This window comes from Electrona antarctica, assembly GCF_951216825.1.
Source record: "Electrona antarctica genome assembly, chromosome: 3".
NCBI classification, from domain to species: Eukaryota; Metazoa; Chordata; class Actinopteri; order Myctophiformes; family Myctophidae; genus Electrona; species Electrona antarctica.
Window position 1 is genome coordinate 39,907,876 of NC_136808.1, and position 12,902 is coordinate 39,920,777.

At 44.8% G+C, this 12,902-nt stretch overlaps 1 protein-coding gene across 3 annotated transcripts in view; it reads left to right on the plus strand.

Moving 5' to 3' along the window:
* The first annotated feature begins 11,638 nt into the window (after nucleotides 1-11,638).
* Nucleotides 11,639-12,902, plus strand: part of brd7 (bromodomain containing 7) — a 33,566-nt gene continuing 32,302 nt past the window's right edge. For all 3 annotated transcript variants that reach the window (XM_079496548.1, XM_079496549.1, XM_079496550.1), the window contains exon 1: nucleotides 11,639-11,795. In XM_079496548.1, the coding sequence (XP_079352674.1) occupies nucleotides 11,747-11,795 (49 nt within the window). In that variant the 5' untranslated portion in view covers nucleotides 11,639-11,746. The remainder of the gene's footprint in view (nucleotides 11,796-12,902) is intronic.

Here is a 12,902-nt window from a genome sequence, read left to right on the forward strand (position 1 = left end):
AGGGAGTTGCCAGTCACTTCTCGTCACCTGACCGTGAGTACATTTTCACAGGGCGAACAGAATTTGTATAGAGACACCACCGCTTGGTATTGTTGTGGACTTAATTATGTGGTGGACTGGAGGCGAGTGGTAATGATGCCACAACAACAAGGGATTCCAGGATGGATTTACAGGATGTTTACTTCACGTCAGAACTTCAGCAGATAAGTTGACAGACAGAACTTGGCACAAATAACGTCGGGTAGGTAAACTCACACTGTGCATGCAGTCTTTCTTGTGTTGTTGTCGGTCCGTGGTTCTCGGGCAGAGACAGAGGAGGAATCACTCAGACGTCCATACACATAGATATGAAAAATCGGAACACAATGCACTAAAAAAGGGGGGGCTGTCTCCTCCCAGGAGAGCCGTTGCAGGCAGGCAGTGCAGAAGGATCATCCTCTGCATCCTCCTCTTCATTAGGTTGCAAGAGTGAGTATCTGAGTCTCTTCATCCACACAGGTATGTTGTCAGAGGAACAGGGGAGTAGCCGGTCATGGTGAAGGACTTTACTTGTCTTTTGTTCTCTGACTTGATAGATAACTGGGCCGAGGCACTTGGTGATGAGACAGGGGCCTTTCCAAGGAGCTTTACGTTTTGGACTGTCCTTTCTTCTTTGTGTTGTCTCGGACATAGACCAGGTCTCCCACTTTGTAGGTTCTCCCTTTTGCACGCAAGTCATGTGTTTTCTTCTGTCTCAGTTGCGCTGTTCGTAGGTGCTTTCTTGCCAGCTCGTGGGTCGCTCTTAACTGTTCTTCCAGGTCCTCCACAAACTCGGCTGGAGGCTTCCTGGTGACATTAACATTGGTCACAGCGAGTGAGACTTCATGTAGTTGATGAACCTCCTGCCCCAGCATCATGCGGTTTGGTGTGAAACCAGTGCAGGCATGTGGAGAGCTCCTATAGGCAGCTGAGAGGAGAGGCAGGTATTCGTCCCAATTCTTTTGATTCTCATCAACATGGCACCTGACCATTTGCAAGAGGGTTCTGTTGAACCTTTCCACTTGCCCATTAGAAGATGGGTAGTAAGGCGTGGTCCGGGTCTTCGCGACTTGGAGCAGACGGCAGACATCTGCGAACAGCTCACTCTCGAAGTTCCTGCCCTGATCTGTGTGAATCTCAAGAGGGGCCCCGAATCTGGAGATGAACTCATAGACAAGCTTCTTGGCTGTGACTTCTGCTGTTTGCTCTGGGATGGGATAGGCCTTCACCCAGCGGGTGTACTGGTCAATGATGACCAGAATGTACTTGTTACCCGCACTTGAGACTGGGAAGGGACCAGCTACTTCCAGATCCATGGGTGCACCGGCCTGATACATTTGGAGTGGAGCTCTTCCTGGTTTGCCCACTGATTGCAAGCTTGGCACTTTTGACGTTTTAACGAACAGCTGGATGTCTCCACTCAATCCATTCCAGGAGAAGTGTTGCTGTGCCCGGTGAAGTGTCTTTCCTTCTCCCAGGTGGCCTGATTGGGGTGGGCAGTGGTATGACTCCATGACTTGTCTTTTGAGGGAATGGGGAACTAGGAGACGGATCATGGGGGCTGTGTCAACTCCACCTTCCCATCGGTAGTAAAGGACTCCCTGATGACGCTCTATCTGAGGCCAGCACAGCCAATACTTTCTGACAGGTGGGCTCTCCAGTGCGACATGATCTCGTGTTGGTAACACACCTTCATCCATCCACTGGTGCAACTTGGATAGGTAGGGGTCCTCCCTCTGCTTATCTTCCAGCTCTTTTTCACTCCACTGCGACAGCCAGTTGACTTCAGGCCTATCTTGAGGTGCTGGTTCTCCTTCTCCATCACAAGGTGAGTCTGAGCTGGAACATGCACCCAGCTGGGTGCTTTCACTCACTACTGTCCGTCTGATGGCTAGTGGTACCACGTCATCCACGTCCTCTCCAAACCGTGACCATTGCTGGTGCACTCTTTGGCAGTACAAGCATCCTCCGCAGGGTAATGAGGCCAGATCCTTGCCTGCCTGGTAGCAGTCACATACAGGACTTTGTGCTTTCCATGATAATGCATCAGCGTTGCCATGACGCAGTCCTGCTCTGTGTTCGATCTTCAAGTCATACTGACTCAGTTCCTCCAGCCATCTTGCCAGTTGCCCTTCAGGGTGTTTTAATCGGAACAGCCAGGTCAGGCTATTGTGGTCTGTCAGCAGGATGACACTTCGACCCAGAAGATAGTGTCTGTATTGCCTTGTGAACTTCACAGCAAGGAGTTCTCTCCTGGTGACACAGTATCGCTGCTGTGTACTCTGCAGGTGTGAGCTACCGTAGGCTATAACCTTCTCTTCCTCCTCTTGAATTTGAGACAGCACAGCCCCTATGCAGACGTTATAGGCATCAGTGTCTAAGATGAACTGGCCATCGGGGGTAGGATACGAGAGTATGGGTGCTGTGGTGAGCTTGATTTTGAGTGCTTGGAAGGCTTGTTGCTGGGGCTCGCCCCACTGGAATTCTGCATATTTCCGCAGGAGCTCATTCAAGGGACTGCAGATTTCTGAGAAGCGAAGTCTGGGGCATCTCCAGTTGTCCAGTTTGATGCCTCATATCTATCGATGGTAATGAGAGAATCACCAGAGCGTGGAGTAGAAGAAAGAGAGGGAGTATGTCCTGTTGCTCCGAGGTCTCCACGACTTATGTCAGCCTGGTCTGGGACCTATAATTGAGGCCCTAGTTGGGGTTTGACTGCCCCTTCCAGCCTCTCCAGGACTCATTGCATTTGTTCATTTTGCAGCTGTTATTGGTTCTGCATCATTTGTTGATTTAGCAGCTGCTGGTTCTGCTGCATCTGTTGCATTAAGATGCCCAACCAAGCAGGTGCCTGCTCCTGATCAGCACATGTAGCACCTGCTCCCTCCTCACCTTTCTGTGACATGGTCTCCTCTTCGTTTTTCTAATCTTTTTTTTTTTTGCTGCACCTGTCCAGGTGGAGATATAGCGGTGGTGGTGATTATTTGTGAGCCTGTGCTGTGCTTGTCTTCTGTGGGAAAGGAGATGCAGTGGCTTGCAGATCTGCTCTTTTTAATTATTATTAGTGACGTTATCCTCAGACCGGGCTGCGGTCACGTGACCCAGGCAGTTCCAGGAAGGGAACGTTACGTATTTGTTGTTGTTAAGACATCTTCTAACTTAGCCACAGAACGGTAAATCCAACTGATAGCATACAGCATACAGCATATGTCAGTTGTGTCCTTATACAAAAATTCCACTTCTGTCACCATTTGTTGTGGACTTCATTATGTGGTGGACTGGTAATGATGCCACAACAACAAGGATTTCCAGGATGGATTTCCAGGATGTTTACTTCACATCAGAACTTCAGCAGATAAGTTGACAGACAGAACTTGCCACAAATAACGTCAACTTGGCACAAATCGGGTAGGTAAACTCACACTGTGCATACAGTCTTTCTTTGGTTGTTGTCGGTCCGTGGTTCTCGGGCAGAGACGGAGGAGGAATCACTCAGACATCCATACACATAGAAAACCGGAACACAAAACACACTAAAACTGGCGGGCTGAACAGAACCTACCCAGAACCCTCTGAGGCTGAGATCCAATCAGAAAGCAAAGCAAAGCAAAGTTCTTTGTTTACCCAGGGTGAATGGACTAAGCTCGAGATGCTTGTTTACAGCCAGACCCTGCTCATAGAACATTTCATGGTAGGGTTCAATGCCTTGCTCAAGGGCACTTCAGCGGTGGTAATTTTAACGTGCCGGTCCGGGGATTCGAACTGGCGACCTTCCGATAACGAGACCGCTCCGCAAACCGTTCGGCCACCGCTGCCCCAAGAACACAGATTACGTATGACATACACTATAGGCTGTGGACAATATACTGTAGTAGCAGGGCATAGGTTGCAAATGTTCCCTCATTACAGTATGGTAACTGCACCACCCTCGACCGCAAAGCTCTGGAGAGAGTGGCACTGACGGCTCAGCTCTTCATAGGAGGTGAGGTGAGCTTCCCTCGCTCTGCGTAATACACACAAAACGATGCGTAGCCAAGGAGTATCAAGGATTATCGTCAGGGACAGACATCACTCCACCCACTGCAGCATGTTCACGCCATTGCTGCACCCAGCGCCGGTGTGTCCATATAGGCCACAAAGGCCATTGCCTAGGGCGGTGCGGCGGTTAGTAGAGGCGGCACAAACTCGCCAAACGCGACTCAGTTATTCCCATGCCAGTTCCTGTGCGCTCCCCATGACTCAGTTATTCTCGTGCCAGGTCCAGTGCGCTCCCGTGCACCCCGCCTCTGCTGCACGGATCATCATTGCTGGTTCGTTTTGTGTCCCGTTCTGTGAAATGAAAATTATGCGAGGTGCCCTAGGGTGGCAATTTCCTAAACTGGCTAAAAGCTGGCTTCACCCTCAACCTGGCAAGCGATACAGTGGTGTCAAGAGAGAGCCATAACAAGGCTTGCACTATACTGAGTCTGACACACATACAATGTGATTGTGACTTTCTAAGCTACATACTGTGTATAAATGTTTAGGCATGGGTTTGATAATTCGGGTAAGGAGATCTGCACACTGGTGATAGTGAAAAAGCTCCTCTGAAGTTTTATTGCGAAGTCAATGTTTCGATCTTATTCGATCTTCATCAGAACATACCATATGTATACTACAGTTGTAGGGAAGCGTTGAATAGCAGCATATAGCTGCCTGTCTGTGTCAGCTCTCAGGTGCATTCAGCAACTTTTTTTCACACCTTCCAACCACTGCTAGTCTAATTTGTAGTAGTCTGTTTGGTGGAGAGCTACCTTTACCATCCCGGCTCTTTACATCCATCCATCCATCTTCAACCGCTTATCCGTAGTCGACCACTGCTAGTCTAATTTGTGGTGGAGAGCTACCTTTACCTACCAGCGGTAGCTAGAGGCGGGATCAAGGCATACACAGTGCTGCCTTGATCCCGCCTCTAGCTGCCGCTGATTGGCCAGGCCGTTTTGTGGCCGGGCATCAAGTCTGCCTGAGAGTTCCCAGATGGGAGCAGGAGGGGGGAACCCAGTGTACTCTCTCTGCTGCCCCATCTGGCGGAGTCAGGTTAACCTTTACCATCCCGGCTCTTTACAGCCTTTCCAATCTCCCTACTGTACTGGAGGTTTCTATCCACTGCAGCTGGTGGCTATATCCAGGCAAAGCAAACATGCCATCAGAATCATATTATAGATGGACAACAGCAGGAGCAGAGTTACAGTATCTAGACATACAACTAATAATCAAAGCATTACATGCATGGGAAGAGTTTTTGACTGTGGATAGTCAGTGTATAACCATCATGCTTTGAGTTGAGATGCTTGATTGATGCTCAAAGATGGTCGCTGGGGCCGACTGAGAAGGGCAGAGAGAAAACACTAAGACAGAACGAATGGCCTCCGTTCTTTGATGTCCCCTGTCTGTCTCACTTTCTGACAGCTGGCTACATCTTCAAACACGTCCCGTGTTTGTCAGCCGTAATCACTAAACATTTCATCCGTTTATATGATAATGTGAGGGGGGGCTCAGCCAATTTCCAGTTAAAGTAATTACATCTCTGACCAACCCACACAAACTGCTGCGCAATTTATTTTTAGGAATTTGGCCAGTACTTTAATCAGTAGAGATTTACAATGACAACACCAGGAGATTTAGTGAATGTTCCTTGGTCGTGAATATTAATAGGCAGCCAATAGTGGGTGAAAGTTCCATTGCCCAGACAAGAGATGTAGCAAACATTTATCTCTCTCTCTACCTGCAACCAAGAATGTTTAGAAGTGCTGAGTAAACAAAAGCCAGAGGGAAATAAATCAGTTGCTTTTAAACAGTAGGCAGAAACAGTGCAGGTTGAATAAAGTTGAAAGAGAAAGGATTTAATTGCCCATCATCAAGATCAAAGTAAATGGTTTCTGTATTCTTAAAAAGAAAAAAATAAATGATGAGAATTGTCATAAAATCTATTTAGAAAATATCTTTAAAATGTTTTGTTTTTGTTACTAATGCTAATGCTAACCAATATTTCTTCCACAATGGTTACTTTTCAGGATTCAAATTCAAAAACAGCAAAAGTACCGGTAACTCAAGCTCAAAACGTGCCGCTTCGCGTCACATTTCAAGCTTGTGGATCTGTTACTTTTGACACTGTTACGTGATCAAGTTAATTTATGAAAAAAGATAACACAAAAAGTTAAGAGACAACAATCTTTTGCAATACAGCATAACGACATTGATCAATACAGCACAACAAGCTTACAGTGTGTGCAAGGTCATTCCGGCTGGCTGCAAAGGCCCTGCAAATTCCAGGACTGTATTTGACAACACATTTTTGGATTTTCCCCAAACAACTCAAACTGGATTGGCTTAAAATGGCCAGTGGTCATTTAGCGGCCAACAAACGCGGTGCATTAGGTTGAATGGTGGACCGGTCAAACAGTGTGACGGACAAATTAACAGAAGCTGCTCAACGCTCGCACCCCCCTTCCCCAACCCCCCCCCCCTCCCCCTCTCTCCACACGCACACACACTCGCCCACCCCCCGCCCCCTCTTTTTGTATGCCTGTTTGTGTATGTGCGGAAAGAGACCAAAACATATTCAAATTTGGTCCAGGCCGCCAAATGGGAAGCGGTTTCTCGTGGTTCCGCTGGGACGGCACTTTCATGTGGAAACAGAATCTGTGGATCCTGCTCCTCCGCCCCTCTGTTGTGACAGGGGATAATGAATTTCACAACATCTGCCATTTGTTAGCCCTGTTAGCTGTAACTGATCTCCTTTTAATCCCGAGACCTTCATGGATCTTCCAGAGCGTGTGTGTAGCTATAGCTCTGCAGGCTGAAATGAACCAGATGTATCTCGCGGCCTCGGTGGGTCTGGGAGTTAACAGGATGCTAGCCTATAGCAGGCCCTGCCTGCCAGAGGCTGGCACGCATTCACTCAGAATATTTGGCTGCGTACCTACACAATGTTGTGCTCGGTACCCCCATAATGGGCCATAAGAGAAGACTTGTCAACATTTTGGAAAGAGTTCTCAACATTTTTCGAAAGTATTTTCCTAGAGATGAAAAATAAAATAGGGCTTAAAGGGTATAGGGTATGTGATATTTTTGGTTTAAAACAAAACAAAGGTGTGTGTTCAGTAACAGGAGTCTCCCCGTCTCTCCAGCTCTTTTTTAAACAGAAAAGACATTTTCAGATGGGTTGCAAATCATCAGCCAATCAGGAAATAGTACCCATTTATTGCTTAAAATGTACGTATTTTCTGCTCGCTAAAGAGAGAGAACAAACATTCTACCAATGACTACATCAGAATATGGAGGTATTTAATAATACTAAAAAAAGTCTTACTCTACCTTTAAGTGTTAACTGTTCCTCATTTCCTGGGGACACCCTGGAACCCCATCAATGAAAGGGTCTTGGAACCCTCATTGAAAACCACTGACCAGTGTTCTACATGTTGTTTTCAATGTGTCGTGGTGTGAGCTTGTACATCTGATATTTTCACTACTTGTGTGCAACACTCTTGTATGATGAAGTAGGGCATCAATTTATGAGAAAAAAATAACAAAGAAAGTTGAAATAATGGAGAGGTTCCTGCCCGACAGCAACGGAAATAAGGCTCATGTGGTTAGGTCTAATCGCTATGGAGGAGCTCCAGGTCTGATGGTGATTTTGTATTTATGTGGCTTCTGGCTTGGGAAGACACATAAGAGTTGTTCACAAAATATTCAATGAACGTTCCAATAACGTATAACAAAGGGCTGTAGGAGATTTGAAAATCTATTTGCCTGATGTTCTCCTGTCAGTCACTACATCTGCACCCAGTCACAACTTGCTTCATTACTCACAGAAATGGAAGATTATATTTGATGACATCGGTTTTACCCCGATAGGAGTGGCACATACAGTAAACAGAACCCTGGATTCTGCCGTTTGAAGGCTGGAATGGTCGGAATGGCAATATTTTCGTCTTTGTTCCTTCCAAAAAAACATTTATGCCCCCTTTTTTCTTGTCTCTTCATAAAACCTGGAATGTGGTTCAAAGAATGTGCAGAATTCTTCTGGCATGAATACAACATCTGTCATTCATCGGCCAGACAAAAGTGATGATTTAACACAGTGCATAACAGTTGAGGATTGAAAGCACAGAGGGCTAAACCATTAATCGAGCGTTTTTGGTCTCTGTCTGTGAACCAACCAACCAGCAGTTATCAATGGTTTTCACATTGCATTCGCACTATAGCCATGACGTCAGGGTCATGCCTCTTAAATAAATAACCATGATATCAAAGTTGTCTAAAACCCTATTACTATGCAAAGAAGCATATTGGATTCATCATACCCTCAATACTTTGGAGCCCTCATGCCTAAATGAGGAACTAAGCTTATCATGCCTTTTATAGATGCATTCTACAGTCCCTCTGATTGTGCTGCTGTCCTCTGCTCTCGTCCTCCCAAAGGGGTATTTTGTAAATTGTGTCTATCCCTGGTCTTGAGGACAATTGTAGCATAAATTAAAATCCCTGCGATACGGTTATTGTGAGAATTGTATATTGCGATTTGCGAATTTGCGATATACAATAAAAACGATTATCGTCCCTTCCCCATGGGGCCTTGAGGAATACTGCTCCAAACCAACTGCAGTGACTTTACCAAGTAGGAGCCTGACCAGTTTGTTTTGGGAAGTCTGGAGCCTTGTTTTGAGGGCCTTTGAGGTGCTGTGGTACCAAGAGGTGCATGCATAGTCAAAGAAACCTTGTACGAGGGCTCCTGTTAACGGTCTTCAAGGTGTTTTTGTTGACCAGTGAGGAGATCCTTTAAAGGAATCTTGTTCTTTGGTTGACTTTTTTGATTACGTTGGTGGCCATTTTATCACCGGAAAGATTAGCCTCCAGGATGGAACCTAGGTAGGTAATTTCATCTTTTCGTGTGATAATATTGCCTTGCTGAGATTATTATTCGATCCAAAGAGAATGTATTCAGTTTTTCCCAGGTGTAAAGATAGTTTGTTATCAGCGAGCCAGGTGCAGATTCTACCGAGTTCAGAGCTGAGTGCCTTTTCAACCTGCATTTTGTTCGAGACTAGCAGTGCCAGCAGTCATCTGCGAACAGGAACAAGTTGCGGTCACAAGCTAATGTCATGTCGTTTACATATATTAGGAACAGTAAAGGCCCTAGTATGCTTCCTTGTGGAACGCCACAGCTCACTGGGAGGGGGGGGGACAGTGTTCCGTTCACCTCCACCATCTGTTCTCTCCCCTCCAGGTAGGATTGCATCCAGCTCACTAATGTGCTATCAAAACCAATTGCTTTTAGTTTGTTAACAAGTATGGAGTGGTTCACTGTGTCAAAAGCCTTTTGGAGGTCCAGCTTGACCATGCCGCAGTATTTGCCAGCATCCACCTCGTGTTTGATGTGGTCGCTCAAATAGAGGAGGCATGTGTCAGTGGAGTGGGATGTTCTGAAGCCAGATTGGAACTCGTACATTAATTTATTTGTGGCAAGATACTTTTCAACCTGTTCATAGACTATTTTTCCATCACTTTCGAGATGGAGCTTAGAATAGAAATAAGGCGGTAGTTGCCGGGGTCTAATTTACTCCCTTTCTTGTGCAAGGGGATAATTTGGCCAGTTTGAAATTTTGGAGGACCTGTCCCTGTTTGATGGAGAGGTTTACTATGTGGGTGATGACCTTGAAAAGGTCTCTGAAGAAACAAATAGCTGGGTACAGCTGTACTGGGCACAGCTGTACTGCAGGTTCCAACTGACGGTGGTCAGTCAAGGTGTTTCTTGCCACCATCCACATCAGTCAAGATAAACAAAAATTCAGAAGAAACCAAATCGACATTGACGTCCCGACAGCAACACACTGCATGACGTGGCATGGTCAAAACCCTGTGTGGCCTTCCCTGTTGCACAGCTCCCAATCACCCACGGCCAGGTAGAAACACACACTGTCTGTCGTTAAGGTGATGTCATTATAGAGGGTATGCGCATGCATAAAGTACGTGGCAAAGTGAGTTTAACGTTGTTTTTTCTTTTTGGATGTATGGAATGTCAAGGCCAGAAAGTAGTTCTTTGCCACTCAGTAGGCGTTCCCGCATAACTTCCGGGTGTGATGATGATACCACGCGCTGTGCGCATACCCTCTAATCCCTTGACTCCTTCAAAACCGCTCTCAAAGGGCACCTACGGATGGCTGCAATTCGAAACTGGCCCCCGTAAAATCTGAATCCCCCCCCCCCCCCCCTTTTTCCCTCACTGTATATGTTTCTTTTCCCTTTTTACATCCATTATGATGAATTCCTGTTCTGTTCTTTGTCTATATAGAAGTGTCTATTTGTACGTCTCTAAATGTTTTGATGAATTGAACATGGTGGACCCTCTTGTAAACAAGTGTAATGCTTAATTGGGTCGTCCACTCACAGTTAACAGCCTTTGTATTGAGTTTGTGCTTGAAATGTACTGTAATTCTGCAAACTGTTAATAAATATTTCAATCAATCAATCAATTTATGCACCATTCATTTAAATGAAACAAAACAAAACAAAACAAAATAAATAAACAGACAGGTATTTTGTCTCCAACAGTACTGTTGAGTTCTCAGCATAATAGCGCTGAAGTCATTGGTTTGTGGCAAAAGGCTCGTAAAAGTAGCACAACAGCATGATGTATCAAAAGTTTTACTTTAAATCAGGTGTCCGGTGCAAGTGGCGTCTGTCTGTAACTCCATTATGCAATATGAAATGTACCGGTTTGTTCCAAATGTAAGCCTATATGTACAGTATGTAACCCTGAAAGAACGATTACTATAGTCTATTAGTTTTTGATATTTTTCATGAGAAAGCATCATTCCCATAATGAAGAACATGGGAGAGAAAGAAAGGCATCCAACACAAGTGCAAACAGAAATATCTTACTTGACTTTGCTTTTTGCTTCTCAGTCAGGTAGGCTACTGCAGGGCATATAGCCTACTCAGTACACAACACGGTAGTGTGCACACATTAGTAATTAGATATTTTAACCTACTTTTAATGGGTTTTAAAATAACTATTAAGACTGCAAGAGTATATCTAAAAAGATATGTGAGCAGAGTGAGTTTACTTTGTTTTGCTTATCTCAATTAAACGTATACTATTGTAACTATTGCTTTATTATTGGCTAGAAGCTGTAAGTTTGAGTATGTATAAAGAATGTCCTTCCACACTATACTCAATACAATAAAATAAAACGGGGGGGTGGCTCTTGTTGTCAACGATTAATATGGATTTAATTTTAAGGTAATTACGCTACCTACTGTCCGATAATGGTGAGATGTATTTATAACACAAAGTTTACACAGCCTTGCATCTAGACGGCGCTGTAACCTATACTCTAAGGCTGTAACTCCCTACAATCACCGGGATAGTGATGCAATTGGTTACCCTATCAAATTATGTTGCGCCAGAGGTAATTAATTTACTATTTCTGTAAAGACTTTACTGATCTGTAAAGACGTTTGCCAAAAAAGGTGACACACATTGTCAAGTTACAATTAATAATAATCGCCGACATAAAATAATGTACGGCCATTTTAGCATCAAAATAACTTCTACGGTCACGGAATACGATAGGTCACCAATGTAGGTGTACCACCAATGTAGGAAATCTTGCGTTAGTTCTTCCGGGTTGCAGAGATCACACAAAGAACAAGCAGCCGGTGCTGTTAATATCAAATCATAACAATGGGAAAGAAACACAAGAAACACAAGTCAGACAAACATGGATACGAAGGTAAAACAGTATTTCTTATGTCTGGCTTCATACATGCCTTGTGTTCTTCTGCGTGTGTGTGCAAGATAAGTGCTAGTTAACATGCTAAGCTAACCCGGTTTAAGCTACTTTGTCGTTTTCTAAATAAAAGGTTTTCTGAACTAAATAAAGCTGTTTTCTGCTTATATCACGTACAAATCTCATCTAAATGCATTTAAAGCAGGAACAATCATCACCCAAATGAAGTGGTATTTATTTATTTGTGGGTGGAAACACGTATTGCTTTGTGTCCAAAGATAATTTACTATTTTCATCATGACTGGTTACCTTAAATATCCTGTATCAGTACAAATCAGCATAACACAATGAGTACTTACGTCATTAGTGTGTGAGGGTGTGTACTTTCCATGTATCATGTATGCCAAACACTAGCCCGTCTCCGGACCCCCCGGGTTGAGCTCCTTTGGACCCCTACCGCGTAGGGTCCGGTCTCACCGGCTTCAAGCGACATGGGATGCAATCTGATTTACCCTGACTTACCCCTCTGCTGCGGTGTGGGTGTCACGCTGACATATTCAAAAAGAAGCATATGAACGCTATAGGAGACAACGAACCTTCTGACCCCCCCCCGCGAACGGCTCAGAAGCCGTTAAGTATTTTTAATGTTTGTACGACCGTTTTGGCAGCTCTGAAATTCTCTCTTGTTGACATCCCATTGTACCGCCTCCAACATCTCGGTTGGCTAGCTGCGCCTCCCTACGCGCCTCGTAGGCGCAGCTAGCCAACCGAGATGTCAACAAGGAGGGACCGAAGAGAGAATACACGTGATTTATAACAATAATAACGAAACCGATTTTTAATGACTTATATACGGTTTGTTTGATTGGTTGAATACTTTATTTATACAGAAATGTAATGGCACGATGTACAGTCAGACTTTTGAGCTAAAAGCATAAGCTCTGTGATGTTAAATCAGGACTTAAACATTTGATGAAGATTCCTGACTGATCGAAACGTTGACGGCAGTAAATGTACAGTGAAGCTTTTGCAGCCTTATATACCAGTGTGTAGGGATGGGACAATATGAAAATGACATGTTACGATTTTTGTGAGTGCTTTAAAAAAAAA